This window comes from Neoarius graeffei, chromosome 12 (genome assembly GCF_027579695.1).
Source record: "Neoarius graeffei isolate fNeoGra1 chromosome 12, fNeoGra1.pri, whole genome shotgun sequence".
Lineage (NCBI taxonomy): Eukaryota > Metazoa > Chordata > Actinopteri > Siluriformes > Ariidae > Neoarius > Neoarius graeffei.
Window position 1 is genome coordinate 37,620,121 of NC_083580.1, and position 18,500 is coordinate 37,638,620.

An 18,500-nucleotide genomic window follows, 5' to 3' on the forward strand; every position below is an offset into this window, starting at 1 on the left:
CAGATCTCTCCATCTCATTCTCATGCTCTCTGTTTTTATTTTCAGCCTGGTTTAATGCCAGATGACATAATGAAACATTTGTTTTACCAAAGCTTTCATTTTACATGTTATACTAGTGCATCTCAAACAATTAGAATATCGTGAAAAAGTTCATTTTTTCGTAATTTAATTCAAAAAGGTAAACTTTCATATATTCTATATTCATTATACATAAAGTGAAATATTTCAAGCCTTTTTTTGTTTTAATTTTAATCATTATCTCTTATAGCTCATGAAAATCAGAAATCTAGTATCTCAAATTATTAGAATATTTCCTAAAATCAATCAAAAAAGGATTTACAATACAGAAACGTGCAACTTCTGAAAAGTATGCTCATTTATACACTCAACACTTCATTGGGGCTCCTTCACCATGAATTACTGCATCAGTGCAGCATGGCATGGAGGCGATCAGCCTGTGGCACTTCTGAGGTGTTATTGAAGCCCAGGTTGCTTTCATAGTGGCCTTCAGCTCATCTGTATTTTTGGGTCGGGTGTTTCTCATCATTTTCTTGACAATACCCTATAGATTCTCTACAGGTCAGGTGAGTTGGCTGGCCAAGCAAGCACAGTAATAATATAGTCAGCAAACCATTTGGTAGTAGTTTTGGCCCTGTGGGCAGGTGCTAAGTCCTGCTGGAAAAGGAAATCAGCATCTCCATAAAGCTTGCCAGCAGATGGAAGCATTGAGTGCTCTAAAGTCTCCTGAAAGATGGCTGCACCCCAAATCAACACAAACTGCAGAAACTTCACACTGGACTTCAAGCACCTTGGATTTTGTGCTGCTCCACTCTTCCTCCAAACTCTTGGACCTTGAGTTCCAAATGAAATGCAAAATTTACTTTCATCTGAAAAGAGGACTTTGGATCACTGAGCAACAGTCCAGTTCTTTCTCTCCTTAGCCCAGGTAAGACACTTCTGACGTTGTCTCTGGTTCAGGAGTGACTTGATATTAGGAATCCAAAAGCTGTAGCCCCTTTCCTGAAGATCTCTGTGCGTGGTGGCTCTTGATGGACTGATACCAGCCTCAATCCACTCCTTGTGAAGCTCTCCCAAGTTCTTGAATCGACTTTTCTTGACAATCCCCTCAAGGCTGCAGTCATCCCTTTTGCTTGTGCACCTTTTCCAGCCAGCCTTTTCAGCCATGACCTTCTGTAGCTTACCCTCCTTGTGGAGGGTGTTGATAATCATCTTCTGCACAACTGTCAAGTCAGCAGTCTTCCCCATAATTGTGGTTGCGTGTACTAAACTAGACTGAGAGACACACGGTATTTATACTGTTTTACTCAAACTCAAAATTAAATAATAGAGGATTTTAAGATACTGGATTTCTGATTTTCATGAGCTATAAGCCATAATCATCAAAATTAAAACAAAAAAAATCTTGAAATGTTTCACTTTACCTGTTATGAATATTGAATCAGAGGTTTCATTAAGGGTCGGCACTTGGCACAAAATCCGGTGATGATCAGCCTGGCACAGGTTACTTTTCAAAGTTCCTCAACCAACAATGCTAGTAGATTTCCTATTTTCCAAGACCTTTTCTTTCCTATGGTTATCAGTGGTTATTTTCCCATTCTTTTACACTTTTTACTGTGTTTGTGTACTCATGGCAGCTTTATGGCCTTAACCTTTAATCATATCCGCTACACTGTATGAAAGTTTGATGCTGATTGGCTGCTCGTTGCGGCAATATTGGGGCATCAGAAAGCTCACTTCTGATTTTCTACAGTTCAAAATGAAAAGGCGACAGGACCAGCCAACTTTGTCCAGATTCTTTCCAAGTTTGACAAGAAAGGTGCCCAAACAAGGATCAGTAAACAAGTAACTATTCTTATGAAAGAGTAATGACCATAGATCTTGAACATGATGAATTTCTAGTTGGTCTTCCAATGCAAAATGCTAACTTCGATGAAGTTGTTGAGTCTTTCCATAACCGTCTCACACTGTGACGATCTGTGTGTGTGATGGTGAATTAAAAACTAGGGCCAGTGGCCTCATTTGAAATGATGTCAGTGGTAGCACACAAACACAGGACATTTGGATTAAATAAGATATTAACTCATCTAATAGACCTAGGTTAATTTAAAAATGGACAAACGTGAAGACACATTTCTTTTCATTTTTTCCAGTATAACTTTGGAGACAGACTGTCTGGAGACTGTGGGTGGTAGAAAAGGGCAACTGGACTTGCTTGAAGATTCTTGAAAATGTTTCACCTCTCGTCCAAAAGGCTTCCTCAGTTCTGTCTGACTAATAGGGAGTATCAGATATTTATCCTCTCCTGGCTCAGAATCAGAATCAGAATCCTGATGACCAGCTCATCTAAGGTGTCACTGAGGCATCATGTTGGTGTGGGTCTCTGGAGGCTGGGTGTGAATGGCGAGTCATTAGGGTGATCAAAGGATTGCCTGTTAGGGTGATCAATGGCAATCTGACTCTCTCTGTCCTCCTGTGAGTCCCCGAAAACTGGAGACAGTGCCAGATGATGATGTTGACTCAGTGGTGAACCATTACTATTAGAGCTAGGAATTTAGCTCAGCCAAAACTTAGCCAGACACACCAAAAAAGCAACAGGGCAAAGGATTTTGCAAGGGATTAGCGGCAGGCTGCCAGGTAGCTCCATCGTGTGTAGTTGTCGATGTTGATTTTAAAAGGAAATAAGTAAATTACACAGGGAAATGAATACTTAAGTCTGAGTGAAAAATACTGGGGTGAGTGTGTGTAACCAACTACAAGCAGTCAATTACTCTAATAATAACTAAAAGTCTCTGTGTGGCTAATAGATTATGCAGAGGAAGCAAAGAGTTGATATATCAGCATTTATTCTGAAAACAATGAATGACAGGGCTATCAACACACGGAGACAGGGGGAAAAATTCTGGCATCCCTACAACATAATGCACCAGTTAGCACCCAGCCAAATGGCTACTCATATAAGGACTCAATGTTTCACACACAATTTTACGACACTAATTTACATATTTGATCCAATACAAACAGCAGATGTGTGTCAAAACATTCTTACATCAAAAAATAAACATCATATATTGGGAAAAATAAAAAAATATATACAGTACCAGTCGAAAGTTTGGAAACACCTTCAAATTCGATGTTTTTATTTTTAAATTTTTTTCCTACATTTGTAGAACAATACTGAACTCATCAAAACTATGAAATAACATATGGAACATATGGAATTATATGGTAAACAAAAAAGTGTTTAAAAAAAGTTTCATCTTTTAGATTCTTCAAAGTCGTCACTATTTACCTTGATAACAGCTTTGCACACTATTGGCATTATCTGAACCAGCTTCATGAGGTAGTCACCTGTAATGCTTCTCAATTAACAGGTGTGTCTTGTCAAAAATGGAATTTCTTGCCTTCTTAATGCATTTAGCACCATCAACCAGTAAAGAGTAAATAATAAAAATACAGTAAATAGCCCTGTTCGACAACTGTAGTAATCCATATTATGTCAAGAACCACTCAACTAAGTAAAGAGAAATAACAGTCAGTCATTACTTTAAGACACGAAGTGTCTCTTTTAGTTCATTAAAATAAAGAAAAAACATCGAATTTGAAGGTGTTTCCAAACTTTTGACTGGTACTGTATATACTGTATTAATGATTATTGTGGCGGCACGGTGGTGTAGTGGTTAGCGCTGTCACCTCACAGCAAGAAGGTCCGGGTTCGAGCCCCGTGGCCGGCGAGGGCCTTTCTGTGCGGAGTTTGCATGTTCTCCCCGTGTCCGCGTGGGTTTCCCCCACAGTCCAAAGACATGCAGGTTAGGTTAACTGGTGACTCTAAATTGACCGTAGGTGTGAATGTGAGTGTGAATGGTTGTCTGTGTCTATGTGTCAGCCCTGTGATGACCTGACGACTTGTCCAGGGTGTACCCCGCCTTTCGCCCATAGTCAGCTGGGATAGGCTCCAGCTTGCCTGCGACCCTGTAGGACAGGATAAAGTGGCTATAGATAATGAGATGAGAAATTAAATATAACATTTGAAATGCTGATATGTTTGGGCCTTCTCTGAAGGCCTAGAAGGCCCTGACAGTTCCCCTCTGTGTTCACGACAGTACTGTTGGCAGTGTTGTTAAGGTAAATGAAAGTGAGGATACTTTAAGTTCAGAACTGGATTTCAAATCTGCACCAGATTGAAAATGTTCTAGGGGAGGCCCCCCAGACCCTTGCAGCAGGAGGGGGATACTCCCTCCCGCACTCTCTCCTGCTGCGCTGGACCCAGGTATCACATGCATTGCTCCACCCCCTACTTCATTTCTTAATGAAAATCCTGTAGAATATATAAAAAATTTTACCTTTTTGAATTAAATTATGAAAAAAAAGAACTTTTTGACAGCATTCCAATATTTTGAGATGTACTAGTAGTTTGTTTTGTAGACTTCTTTCCAGATGTGTAAAGTAGTTTGTTTTGTAGACTTCTTTCCAGATGTGTAAACAAAGGCCAGAGTAACTTTTGACAATACACTGATTTTGTCTTTGTGTGGGATTTTTTTTGTGCTCACTCTCTTTTTGAATATCAAAGAATGCTTTACTTTATTTAGTTGGTCTTATGTGAACATCCATTAACTCAAAATATTTTTGTACAACTCCAGTTCCAAAAAGTTGTAACACTGTGTAAAACATAAATAAAGACAGAACGTGAAGATTTGCAAATCATGGAAACCCTATATTTCATTGAAAATAGTACAAACACAACGTATCAAATGCTGAAACTGAGAAATTTTATTATTTTTTTGAAAAATAGATGTTCATTTTGAATTTGATGTCAGCAATACGTTTCAGAAAAGTTGGGGCAGGGGCAACAAAAGACTAAAGAAGTTGTGTAATGCTTAAGAAACCCTAATTTGGTTAATTGGCAACAGGTCAGTAACATGATTGGGTATAAAAAGAGCATCCCAGAGAGGCTGAGTCTCTCACAAGTAAAGATGGGGAGGGGTTCACCACTCTGAAAGACAAGGGCAAACAGTGCAACAATTTTAGAATAATGTTCCTCAATGTAAAATTGCAAAGAATTTGGGGATCACATCATCTATGGTACACAAAATCATTGCTCCAGATTCTCTGAATCTTTTAATCTCTGTATGGAAGAGACAAGGCTGAAAGCTGACAGTGGATGCCTGTGAACTTCAGGCCCTCAGGCAACACTACATTAAAAGCAGACACCTGTCTGTAGTGGAAATCACTGTATGGACTCAGGAACACTTCAGAAAACCATCATCTGTGAAAATAGTTCATAACTGCATCCACAAATGCTAGTTAAAACCATCTATCGTAAACAATATCCAGAAACACCACCACCTTCTCTGGGCCCAAGCTCTTTTACGATGGACTGAGGCAAAGTGGAAAATTGTCCTGAGGTCTGATGAATCAAGAGTAAAAATTATTTTTAGAAATCATGGACACCACATCCTCCAGGTTCAAGAGGAGAGGGATGGCTTGTTATCAGTGCATCTGTGATGATATGAGGGTGCATTCATGCACGTGACATCAGTAGCTTGTACATCTGTGAAGCCATCATTAATGCTGAATGATATATACAAGTCTCATAGCAATATGCTGCCATCCAGACAAATTTTTTTTCAGGGAAGGCCTTCCTTCTTTCAGCAAGACAATGCCAAACTGCTTTCTGTACATAGTAAAACTGCATGGCTCCATTGTAAAAAAAGTCTGGGTGCTAAACTGGCCTGCCTGCAGTCTAGACCTGTCTCCCACTTAAAACATTTGCCGCATGATGAAGTGCAAAATTCAACAAAGAAGACCCCGAACTGTTGGCAACTGAAAATGTATATCAGGCAAGAATGGGACAACATTTCTCTTTCAAAACTACAGCAATTGGTCTCCTCAGTTCCCAAATGTTTACAGAGTGTTGTCAAAAGTAGAGGTGATGCAACACAGTGGTAAACATGCCCCATCCTAATTTTTTTGAAATGTGTTGCTGACAAGAAATTCAAAATAAGCATATATTTTTCAGAAAGGCAATAAAAAATTTCTCGGTTTCAACATTTGATATTTTGTCTTTGTACTATTTTCAATGAAATTTAGGGTTCCCATGATTTGTAAATCTTCACATTCTGTTTTTATTTATGTTTTGCAAAGTGTCCCAACTTTTTTGGAATTGGGGTTGTTTATTATTTTTATTATTTATTTAAACTGATTTAATATTTGTTTATCTTCCTGGGATTCACCATAGATGTCATTGTCTTCTTAGCTTGTCATTGGTGAGGAACTTGGTGACCCATGGCTCAATTTTCATCTCCTCCACCAGCACTGAGGAGCTAACTTTGCCCATTTCAGAAGTGGCTGACAGTGGCCGAGGAAGCTGGACATCATGCTCCAGCAACTCTCATGATAATTTCCCAAACTTTCAAGTTCAACGCATGTCAGACATAATGAACCACCGGCATCCTCGGAAGGCTGACACTATCACAGAGGTGGATGATCTTCAGGCCATAAACAGACATTTCAGAGATGGCTCAGAGCTTAGTCAATCCAGACAGAGCTGGGCTTCTTCCAGCTCAGTCTCGGACAGGTATGAGGGAAACTACAGCAGCCTTAAATGGAGAGAGATGGTCAGTGAGCAGCCAAGCACAGACCCTGTGTATAAAACAGTCACCTCTACCACAGAGCAAGGTCTCATAGGTAAGGGACTTGGGAAAATAGAACCAGACTATGTACAGATGGTCCTTCACGAATGGCAATAGCAGGTTTCATTTCCTTTTCAATCAGCATTTTTCCTGATAATTTGTCTGACTGGAATTGCTTCTCAAGCAGCATGGTGGCACAGTGGGTAGCATTGGCACTTCACAGCTCCACTTTGCTTGGTTTGATTCCCAGGATTGTGTTATTCCATTAAATTTAATTGTATTTGTATAGTGCTTTTAACAATGGACATTGTCACAGAATAGCTTTATGGAACTCTGGATATAAAACTTTAATTTATGATTATCCGCAATGAGCAAACCCAGTGATGGCAAGGACAAATTCCTTGTGGTGAAAAGAAGAAGAAACCTTGAGAGGAACCAGACTCAGAATGGAACCCAACCTTCTGAGATGTCACTATCTGGTGTGACTCATTTGAGTGACACCAGATAGTATGATTTATAAATCATTCCACTTCTATAACTGTGGAATATAAAGTGAATTAGTGCCAAGTATTTTCAAAGGAACTTCAGTATGAGTGTAATTTTAAGTTTACGGTACAGTGGTGCTTGAAAGTTCATGAACCCTTTAGAATTTTATTTCTGCATAAATAAACATCATGTTTTCACACAAGTCCTAAAAGTAGATAAAAAGAACCCAGTTAAATAAATGAGACAAAAAAATATTATACTTGGTGATTTATTTATTGAGGAAAATGATCCGATATTACATATTAGTGAGTGGCATGAGTATGTGAACCTCTAGGATTACAGTTAATTTGAAGGTGAAATTAGAATCAGGTGTTTTCGTTCAATGGGGTGACAATCAGGTGTGAGTGGGTGCCCTGTTTTATTTCAAGAAGAGGGATCAGTCAAAGTCTGATCTTAACAATATATTTGTGAAAGTGTATCGATGCAAACAAAGGAAACAAAAAAAAGGACCTCAGAAAAAGTTGTTGATGCTCATCAGGCTTGAAAATGTTACAAAACAATCTCTAGAGTTTGGGTTCCACCATTCCACAGTCATACAGATGAAGGAAATTCAAGATCACTGTGATCCTCCCCAGCAGTGGTTGACCAACAAAGATCACTCCAAGAGCAAGGCATGTAATAGTTGGAAGGGTCACAAAGAAACCCAGGGTAACTTCTCAGCAACTAAAAACTTCTTTCACATTGGTGAATGTTAATGTTCATGAGTCCACCATTAAGACAACACTGAACAACAATGATGCACATGGCACCAAGGAGAAAGCTACTGCTCTCCAAAAAAATATTGCTGGCCAACTACAATTTGCTAAAGACCACTTGGACAAGCCAGAAGGCTACTGAAAAAACTCTTGTGGACAGATGAGACCAAAATAGAACTTTTTGGTTTAAATGACAAGCATTATGTTTGGAGAAAGAAAAACACTGCATTCCAGCATAAAAGCCTTATCCCATCTGTGAAACATGGAGGTGGTAGTATCATTGTTTGAGCCTGATTTACTGCATCTGGGCTAGAACAGCTTGCCATCATTGATGGAACAATAAATTCTGAATTATTCCAGCGAATCCTCAAGGAAAATATCAAGACATCTATCCATGAACTGAATCTTAAGCGAAAGTGGGTCATGTAGCAAGACAACGACCCTAAGCGCGCACACAGTTCTACCAAAGAATAGTTAACAAAGAATAAAATTAATGCTTTGGAATGGCCAAGTCAGTCCTAACCTTAGTCCAATAGAAATGTTATATGACCAGTTCATATAAGGAAACCCACGAACATACCAGAGTTGAAGTTGTTCTTTACAGAGGAATCGGTTAAAATACCTCTAAGCCAACGTGCAGAACTGATCAACGGTTAACAGATGTATTTAGTTGCAATTATTGTTGAACAAGGGGGTCACAACACATACTGAAAGCAAAGTTTCACACTCACTGATGTGTAATATTGGATCATTTTCCTTTATAAATAAATGACCAAGTATAATATTTTTCTCTCATTTGTTTAACTAGGTTTTCTTTAACTACTTTTAGGACTTGTGTGAAAATCTGATGATGTTTTAAGTCATATTTATGCATAAATATGTAAAATACTAAAGGGTTTACAAACTTTCAAGCTTTGTATCAAAAAAAGTGATTAACTGTTCAACGATGGAGACTTGAGTCTAAACTGCTTTTAGCTATCCAAGAAAGAACATCCACAGCTGTCTTTAGGGTGTCTGTGTGGTACCATCCAATGGGTCAGACAGGACTGGAGGGTGGAAGACAGGATTGCTGGTATCTCATGAATAATGTGTAGCTCAACAGATGGGGGGAGAGAGGGAGTGCGTTTGAGTTTATGGTGTTTGGGCGGTTGCTGATTTTGTAACAGCATCCAAAAATCCCTGTTTCTGAAAACACTCGATGCCCATGAGGCCACCAGATCTTCTTCTTTATATAATAAGAGTCATCAACAAAAGGTTTGACTAAATATACAGTCTAGGTTTTAAGTTTAGACTTAAAGACTGAGACTGAGGTATTGAGGATTGAGACTTAAAGATGGTGTCTAAGTTCCAAACACTACTTGGAGGGATGTTCCATAACTCTGGAGCTTTGTAAGATCAAGTTATGCCCCCTGCTGTGGCCTTCATTATATGTGGTACCAACAAAGAGCCTACACCTTTTTATTGATGCAGGCGTGGTAGATCATAAAAGACCAGCATTTCACTGAGGTACTGCAGAACAAGACCATTCAATGCTTTATGAATCAGTAGTAGTATTTTATATTCAGTAAATAATTTTACTGGGAGTCAGCGTAGTGTGGATAAGATCGGAGTGATCTGATCCTATCTTCTGGTTCTAGTAAGTACTCTGGCTGCTCCATTCTGGACTGACTGGAGCTTGCTTATGCACCTACTAGAGCATCCAGACAGTGAGGGGTTCCAATTTTAAGGATGTAACCTCAGATGTATCAGGATGCTTGAAACAAGGGAGGGTTTCTCTTTTTTTCCCTTAATCAGCCATTCATACCCCTGTAGAAGTGGATTTGTGTGCTGAAATTCCTTTGTCTCCAGCATGTCTGAGGGATATGTGACTTTTCAGGCTAAAATGTTGTTGGTAATGTTGATATTGTGGAATGATTATGACTATCCAACACATGCTAGGTTTAAGATGGCGGCGTGCACAGACACAGCAGCTTACAGCTCTCCTTTTTGGTGCTTTTTGTTTGTGGTTATGTGTGCGTTTTTGTTGTGCACATATGCGTTTTTGTTTATTGACTCTGCCAACAATCGAAAGGATCTCCTGGCAATAGGACTGCAGAGTACATAAGCTGTTACACTGGACTTTCTCCACTTCCACAACATACCAGAGGAAACAGTCAGGACACCAGGCTCTCCGTGGATTTGTCGTCAGCTGTCCATTGCTAGCAATGATGACTGCTTCATTAGGATGCACAGAAATGCAGATGGGCTGCAAGGCCTGCACCAGAGCGACAGAGTTGTCTGCAGCGGTGGCATGAATGGCCTGGTTGAGCTGCTATGGAATGTCTGGTTTTGTGAGCTCTCATATACTCCCTTTGACTCTTGTCTTCAATTGCAGACACTGAGATTTTAACTATGTGTTGCCATGTTGCTCTATCTGAGGCATCCCTTTCCCACATCTGATTGATAACTCTGGCATTCATGTTCCTCTTCAAAACATCTTTGTACCTCAGTTTCTATCCTCCTTGTCTCCTCTTTCCTATGCTCAGTTCCCCATAGAAAATGGCTTTGGGTAGTCGCGTGCCAGGCATGCGCCAGATATGTCCAGCCCGATGAAGTTGGGAGGCTGTGATAAGGGCTTCCACGGTTACTGTTTTGGTTCGCCTGAGGACTTCTACATCAGGGACGTTGTCCTGCCATCTTATTTTGAGGATTTGATGCAGGTGTTGGAGATGTAGCCTGGTCAGTTTCTTGAAGTGTTATGGTAGAACGTCACGCATTCAGTGGCATAAAGCAGAGGTGATAAGACTGCAGTGTTGTATACTTTCAACTTGGTGGTTCTCTTGATGTCATGGCGAGACCATAGTTGCTTTTGTAATGCACCAAAGGCTTTGGTGGCACCTTGAATCCGGCGGTCTACCTCCGAGTCTGATGAGTTTGTGTTGGTAACTACACTGACGAAGTAGATGAAACTCTCAGAACTCCTAAGAGGTGTACCATTGACCAAAACAACATTGCTTGGCATTGCCTGTGGCTCGGATGAGGGTTGGTACAGGAATTCTGTTTTTGTGGTATTGATTTTCAATCCAAAGAGGGTTGCAGCTATGGCAAAGCAATCAACAATTTCCTGCATGTCATCCAAATCTGTTGCTACAAATGCAGAGTTGTCTGCGTACAGCAGTTCTTGCACACAAATTTGCCGAGTTTTGGTTGAGGACTAGAGTCTGGCAAGATTGAAGAGTTTGCCTTCTGATCAAGTCCTCATGTAGACTCCTTTATCTAGTTTAGTGCCCATAGTCTCCAGGACTGCTGTAAGGTAGAGTTTAACCAATGTTGGGGCAAGAACACATCCATGTTTGACACCATGATTGACAGGAAAAGCTTCACTAATGTCTCCTCTGATCAAAACCTTCCCAGATATGTTCTCATGGAAGAGCTTAATGAGCCATATCAGTCTTTCTGGGCAACTGTACACTTCTAGTACCTTCCAAAGCATCTCTCAGTCAACAGTGTCAAAGGCCTTTGAGAAGTCTACAAAGACCATGCACAGAGGTTGACGTTGCCCGATGGCTTTCTCTTAGAGTTGTCTCAGGGTAAAGATTATATCTAAGGTAGATTTGCCAACCCTGAAACCACACTGACTTTCTCGAAGTACATCTAAGATATTTTTAATTCAGTTTAGAACTATCTTGGCCAGAATCTTGCCTGAAATGGAAAGCAGAGATATGCCGTGGTGGTTTCCAGATTCACTCCTTTCTACTTTCTTTTTGTAGATGGTCACAATTAGTGGATCTTTGAAATCTTGGGGAAGACACATGTTCTCCCGACATGCATTGTACAGTTTTAAGAGTGCAGCTGTTAGGCTGGAGCCACCTTGCTTCAACACGTCAGCTGGGATGCTGTCTTGGCCGAGTGCTTTGCCACATGTAGTATTCTTGAGTGCTTTCTCAAACTCATCTGATATACACACAGATCTTCTCTTGTTGGTCTCCTGTCAAGTCAGCGACATGCCTCAGGATCAGCTGACCTTTGCGGGTTTAGGAGATATGTACTTCTTTTTTTTTTTTTTACAGTCTGCTGTACTTTTCTTCTGCTGTCCAAGTATGTCACTTGCAGTTATGTACACAATATCTTTCATCCGTTACCACGTCAATGTTTTCTGTGTCTTTTTGATCAGAGGCGTTTTCCTGTAAAGCAGTTGTAATAGCTATTTTGAGTTTGCACTGTCTTGTCATTCTTCAACTTGTCTATGTCTAGTTTCTTATTTGTTGTAGAGGCTGCTCCCTTGCACCTAGGAAATACAAGTCTGAGTCTCAGCTTTGATCGGACCATATAGTGGTCTGTTGAGCATTCAGCTCCTCGCATTACCTTTGTTGGCAGAATCTCTTTTATGTTGGATCTGTGAGTCATGACATAATCAAGGGGATGTAAGTGTTTAGATCTTGGGTGACATCAGGTGAAGTAATTTTTGTCTGGTTGGTGAAAGTAGGTATTAGTGATGCATAGTTCACATTGAGTACAAAAGTTGAGCATGAGTTCACCATTGGCATTCCTACTGCCCTTGCCAAATATCCCCATAGTACCTTTGTATGTTACGTGATCATTATCTACTATTGCACTGAAACCTCCCAGGAGCAGAAGCTTCTCTATTTGAAGTACCCTGTCTACCACATTAGCTAATTTGTGATAGAAGGCTTCTTTTTCTTCATCAGGATAGGTCATGATAGGTGTGTACACATTGATCAGGTTTAGTTAGTGATCATTCCTGTGGGTACATGTGTAACAGGGTTGAATGTGTTCCCTGAATTTCCCCATCCCTGTTTGATTTCGTGTCCATTTTCCTTTAAGTCCTGTTGTAGCCTGGAGGCAGGGTTTTCCCACGCCGGGATCTTTTAACTTTGCTGGTGCCCTCAACTCTGCCTCTTTTGCAACTGGCTTCAGGCAGAGGTATGTGGTATTTATGTGCAGTGTTTTTATTTTGTTGTTTTCTTATTTGCTAGTTTGAGTTTTGTATATCTGTAATGTAGTAGCAATGTTAGTGCACTGTGTGCTGTATGCACGAGTTTTGCTGTTTTATTTCTATGTGCATTAAATCAGTTTAGCACACTTGCTCACGTTGCAGTCAGCTAGCAAGGCTGGAGTGGTAGCTCAATTGCTGCAGCTAGCAATGTTATGAGTGTAGTACTGTCCGCTGTATTTGATGTGGTTTACTTGGTTTGTTTGGCAGGAGTGTTATGCATCTGGCTTGCTCCGGTGCCTGATTGTTTTATTTCTTTTCATATATCTCAGGTATGCCACTGGTTATGCATTTTTATTATTTATGCTTGTACAGTGTATTATGCACTCTGCCTCTTTTGCGACTGGCTTCAGGCAGAGGACTGTTACATGTCTGGCTTGCTCCAGTGCCTGATTGTTTTATTTATTTTCATATATCTCAGAACAATTAAACTCCAAAATCAGGTTGGGTGTGACGTCCTTCCTTCAAAATACACAATGCAGAGAGAACGTGGGAGAGGGGAGACGACCTCTGTTACACATGTAAACATATGATTTGCTCAGACATTCTCACTGGTAGTGATGACAGTTTGCCAGCTATTTTATTCAAAATGGCAAAAGTAACTCCTGCATTTTTTTCTTCCATCCATATCCCCACTCCAGAAGAAGGTATATTCACTCTCTTGCACTTGTCCTTGGCCTTCAAGCCTTGTCTCTTGGAGTGCAGCAATGTCGATGCTGTAGCGATCTAGTTCCTTCATGATCAGAGCTGTTCTACGTTCAGGTCTCTTATCATTGTCCAACATAGTGCGGACATTCCAAATCCCAAATATCAAATTCATATTCTTCATCTTTCTACTGCTTTTATGGAGACCCGCTGGCCACAGTGAGCCAGCCAGGTAAGGACTGGGTAGGCTTTCTTTACCCCACCTTTTCTAGGAGCCTCCCTTTCCAGGACAGGCAATGCTCTCCCTAAATAGGACTGCCTGGACAACCGCAATGCTGCCTTAGCTCACTGTTACCCAGAGTTTCAGCTAGACTGTGACCATCAAATGCAAGCCGCCTGTGTGTAAAGTTCCTGCTAGTAACTTCCAGCTTCTCAGACCAGCTGCCGTCGCATTTACTCCATCACCACAGGTCTTTCCTATTCCCCTCTCCTAATGAAGTGCCTTGCGCAGTCAAGTAAGACAATCGATGTAGTGCCTCCATTGTGTTGTCTCTCTGGACCTCCAGACCTGATGCTAAGGGTAGTATCTCACTGGACTGCAACAGCTTGCAACTAGTTGGAGACACAACAATTGAGATAAAATATGTGAATTAGTGACAATTTTCACTTGGAATCACAATGAATTGATATTTGCATATTTTATCGCAATCGTTGTGTCTCCAACTAGTTGCAGGCTGTTGCAGCCCAGGTAGATACACTCGCACTTCCTGCCTCACAGAAACTGACTTGAGAAGGGTTCGTGACGGCTTTGCGACACCAGCGACTCATTTGCGGCTATTTTGAGAGAAATTTTGTCGCACAAATTTTTTGAACATGTTCAAAATTTCAGCGATGAAGGAGCAACACTTTGCGACTCATGCGAGGAAATTGAGAAGCCCCGCGAATGTTTCAAGACACTTTTGAAACTCTCTCACGAATGACGTTCGCAATTTGTCACAAGCTGTCGCAGCCCAGTAAGATACTGGCTTAAGTGACACAGACCTGACAGGTATGAAAGTTGCCCCGCAGTGACAACTGACTTGCCGAGTGATGCAATCTGTTGGCCATTTGAGTGGCTCTTCTGCATGCCATCTAGTGGTGTGCCATTGACCCTGCTGGGTTCATCTGCCACATTGCACTGAAAAGCACCCCACTGCCAGTGCCTTCTTGGTGATGTACTATTTAACCCATAGCTGGAACCCAGGCAGGTGCTACCACTCCGGGTCAGAGTGGACTTGGGAGCAATGGTGATTAAGGGGTAACTCCACTTTCCCCAATACTCAAGTCCTCCCGGACCTGAGACTCACCACCGGTTGCAGTTTAAAGTCATACCCAGGACTAGAAATGACAGTATAATGCATTATGGATAGAAATGGAGAATAGAATAGGCTAGCTTAGGAACGAGTAGAATAGAATATGACAAAATAGTATACGTTAAGACAGACCATAGAGAGTAGAATGCATGGTCACAAAAGAGAACATGACATAATATAGAATATAATAGACAATTAGGTCAATATAATAGAATACATTACAAGGGAAAAGGACTGAATAAGCATTTTGAAGACATAGAAGAGAATATGACAAAATACTATACAACCCCAATTCCAAAAAAGTTGGGACAAAGTACAAATTGTAAATAAAAATGGAATGCAATAATTTACAAATCTCAAAAACTGATATTGTATTCACAATAGAACATAGACAACATATCAAATGTCGAAAGTGAGACATTTTGAAATTTCATGCCAAATATTGGCTCATTTGAAATTTCATGACAGCAACACATCTCAAAAAAGTTGGGACAGGGGCAATAAGAGGCTGGAAAAGTTAAAGGTGCAAAAAAAAAAAGAACAGCTGGAGGACCAAATTGCAACTCATTAGGTCAATTGGCAATAGGTCATTAACATGACTGGGTATAAAAAAAGCATCTTGGAGTGGCAGCGGCTCTCAGAAGTAAAGATGGGAAGAGGATCACAAATCCCCCTAATTCTGCGCCGACAAATAGCGGAGCAATATCAGAAAGGAGTTTGACAGTGTAAAATTGCAAAGAGTTTGAACATATCATCTACAGTGCATAATATCATCAAAAGATTCAGAGAATCTGGAAGAATCTCTGTGCGTAAGGGTCAAGGCCGGAAAATCATACTGAGTGCCCGTGATCTTCGGGCCCTTAGACGGCACTGCATCACATACAGGCATGCTTCTGTATTGGAAATCACAAAATGGGCTCAGGAATATTTCCAGAGAACATTATCTGTGAACACAATTCACCGTGCCATCCGTCGTTGCCACCTAAAACTCTATAGTTCAAAGAAGAAGCCGTATCTAAACATGATCCAGAAGCGCAGACGTCTTCTCTGGGCCAAGGCTCATTTAAAATGGACTGTGGCAAAGTGGAAAACTGTTCTGTGGTCAGACGAATCAAAATTTGAAGTTCTTTATGGAAATCAGGGACGCCGTGTCATTCGGACTAAAGAGGAGAAGGACGACCCAAGTTGTTATCAGCACTCAGTTCAGAAGCCTGCATCTCTGATGGTATGGGGTTGCATTAGTGCATGTGGCATGGGCAGCTTACACATCTGGAAAGACACCATCAATGCTGAAAGGTATATCCAGGTTCTAGAGCAACATATGCTCTCATCCAGACGACATCTCTTTCAGGGAAGACCTTGCATTTTCCATGCCAATGCCAAACCACATACTGCATCAATTACAGCATCATGGCTGTGTAGAAGAAGGGTCCGGGTACTGAACTGGCCAGCCTGGAGTCCAGATCTTTCACCCATAGAAAACATTTGGCGCATCATAAAACAGAAGATATGACAAAAAAGACCTAAGACAGTTGAGCAACTAGAATCCTACATTAGACAAGAATGGATTAACATTCCTATCCCTAAACTTGAGCAACTTGTCTCCTCAGTCCCCAGACGTTTACAGACTGTTGTAAAGAGAAAAGGGGATGTCTCACAGTGGTAAACATGGCCTTGTCCCAACTTTTTTGAGATGTGTTGTTGTCATAAAATTTAAAATCACCTAATTTTTCTCTTTAAATGATACATTTTCTCAGTTTAAGCATTTGATATGTCATCTATGTTCTATTCTGAATAAAATATGGAATTTTGAAACTTCCACATCATTGCATTCTGTTTTTATTTACAATTTGTACTTTGTCCCAACTTTTTTGGAATCGGGGTTGTACATATTCTATTTAGTTTGTAGAACAGAATAGACAGACATGACAATACAACAGAATAGATTAAAAGAAAAAAGAAGGGAATATGACAGAATAGAATACCATAGAAAGCATTATGAAGATACAGAATAGAATATGACAAAATACTATACATATTCTATATAGAATAGTTATCACAATATAACAGAATACATTATGGGGGAAAAAGGAGTGGTGTATGACTTAATCGCCGTGGATTATTGTCTGCACAAACAGGCAACACAGGCAGTGGAGAGACAGGAGGCAGAAGTGGGGCTGCCAAGCCAGTGCACTTACAAGGGTAAAGAGGCACTCATACAAACTACCACTTCCCAGAATTTTTCTATCCAATGCCAGATCCATCAGCAACAAAATGGATGAACTGAGGTTAGATTGCAACAGAGAAATACATCCAGGACTGTTGCATTCTGTTTATCACAGAGACTTGGCTTCAGGCATGCATACCGGATACAGCTATACATAGTTTTCACATGACGTCACAGAGTCGGGGATTCCCTAGTGGCGGCCATCTTGTGGGTCAAGCTTACCATATGGATCACTGAGCACACATTGTAACGCGCGAGTACAAAATCTTCAAAAGAACCCAAGCAGGCTATTTAAAGCTAGCAATGGTGCACACCTGTTGTATTCACGGCTGTCGTAATAGGTCAGATGATGACGTCAAGCGGAGCTTTTATGGAATTCCCACTGTACGGGAGCACGAAGGCGAGCAAACAAAGAAACTCAGCATACAAAGGAGAAATCTATGACTTGCAAGAATCAACCGCAAGGATTATCAGCCTTCCAAACACAGCAAAGTCTGCTCCGATCATTTTATAAGTGGTAAGTTGTTTAAATAAACAATCAATTGTGTTTAAGTTTGTTTTTGGAAACCAAAACATCGTGTAAACAATCTCTGGAGAATGCCTAACTGGAACCGCTGAGTGTACGTTTACATTGTAATGTACACTTAATATCGCTCGTTTGTCACATTTCTATTTGACACTTGTCACTTCACTCACTCAAGGGTCATTTTTGAAAAACATTTTAGGTCTATTCTGTATGCAGGGATGCAAACAGCGCGCCTTTTGGCAGATGCCGCCTTTTTCACGGCTGAATCGCACAGATCCGATTTTTTTTTGGGGGGGGGGGGCGTTGGAGTATCTGATTATAATTTCAAAGTAAATTCTATATTAAAATTACTAAATAAGCAAATCCGTTACAGTCCATGAAACATAGGAAGTATAAGGATGAGAAAAAAAACTGAATCGGAAAGCTGCGCACATTTGCGCAGCTTTCCGATTTATATGCTTGTATATATATTTATATGCTTGCGACTTGTATGCTTTGAGCTCATCAAGTGTGTAGGCACTTTTACTATTCACGAAATAGTTCACAATATCGGGGTACGATATGGATGGCAGCCCTGCATAGTCACTTGAAAATGCATCTTTGTCCACTTTGTAGGGGTCAATTCCCCCAATCAAGGCCAGTTTGGCTGCATACCGTTGTTGTGAGATGTCGTCCAATGTATCTATATACTTCCGTTTGCTTGATTTTGCCGACATTGATCTTTATTTTAGAAAACTGACTATATAACTTCATAAATTCGTCCGAGATAACGTAGCCGGTAATGGCGATGGTCCATTTTGTTTGCCCCACAAGATGGCGGCTGGAGGGCGTTCCCCGGAATGCCGTGACATCAGTGAAAACTATGT

The 18,500-nt window shown here is 40.6% G+C and overlaps 1 protein-coding gene across 15 annotated transcripts in view; it reads left to right on the plus strand.

The window, feature by feature from the left end:
* rapgef6 (Rap guanine nucleotide exchange factor (GEF) 6) overlaps window positions 1-18,500 on the plus strand; it is a 721,150-nt gene that overhangs the window by 669,639 nt on the left and 33,011 nt on the right. For all 15 annotated transcript variants that reach the window (XM_060935824.1, XM_060935835.1, XM_060935826.1 and 12 more), the window contains one exon: window positions 6,275-6,705. In XM_060935824.1, coding sequence (XP_060791807.1) covers window positions 6,275-6,705 — 431 coding nt within the window. The remainder of the gene's footprint in view (window positions 1-6,274; window positions 6,706-18,500) is intronic.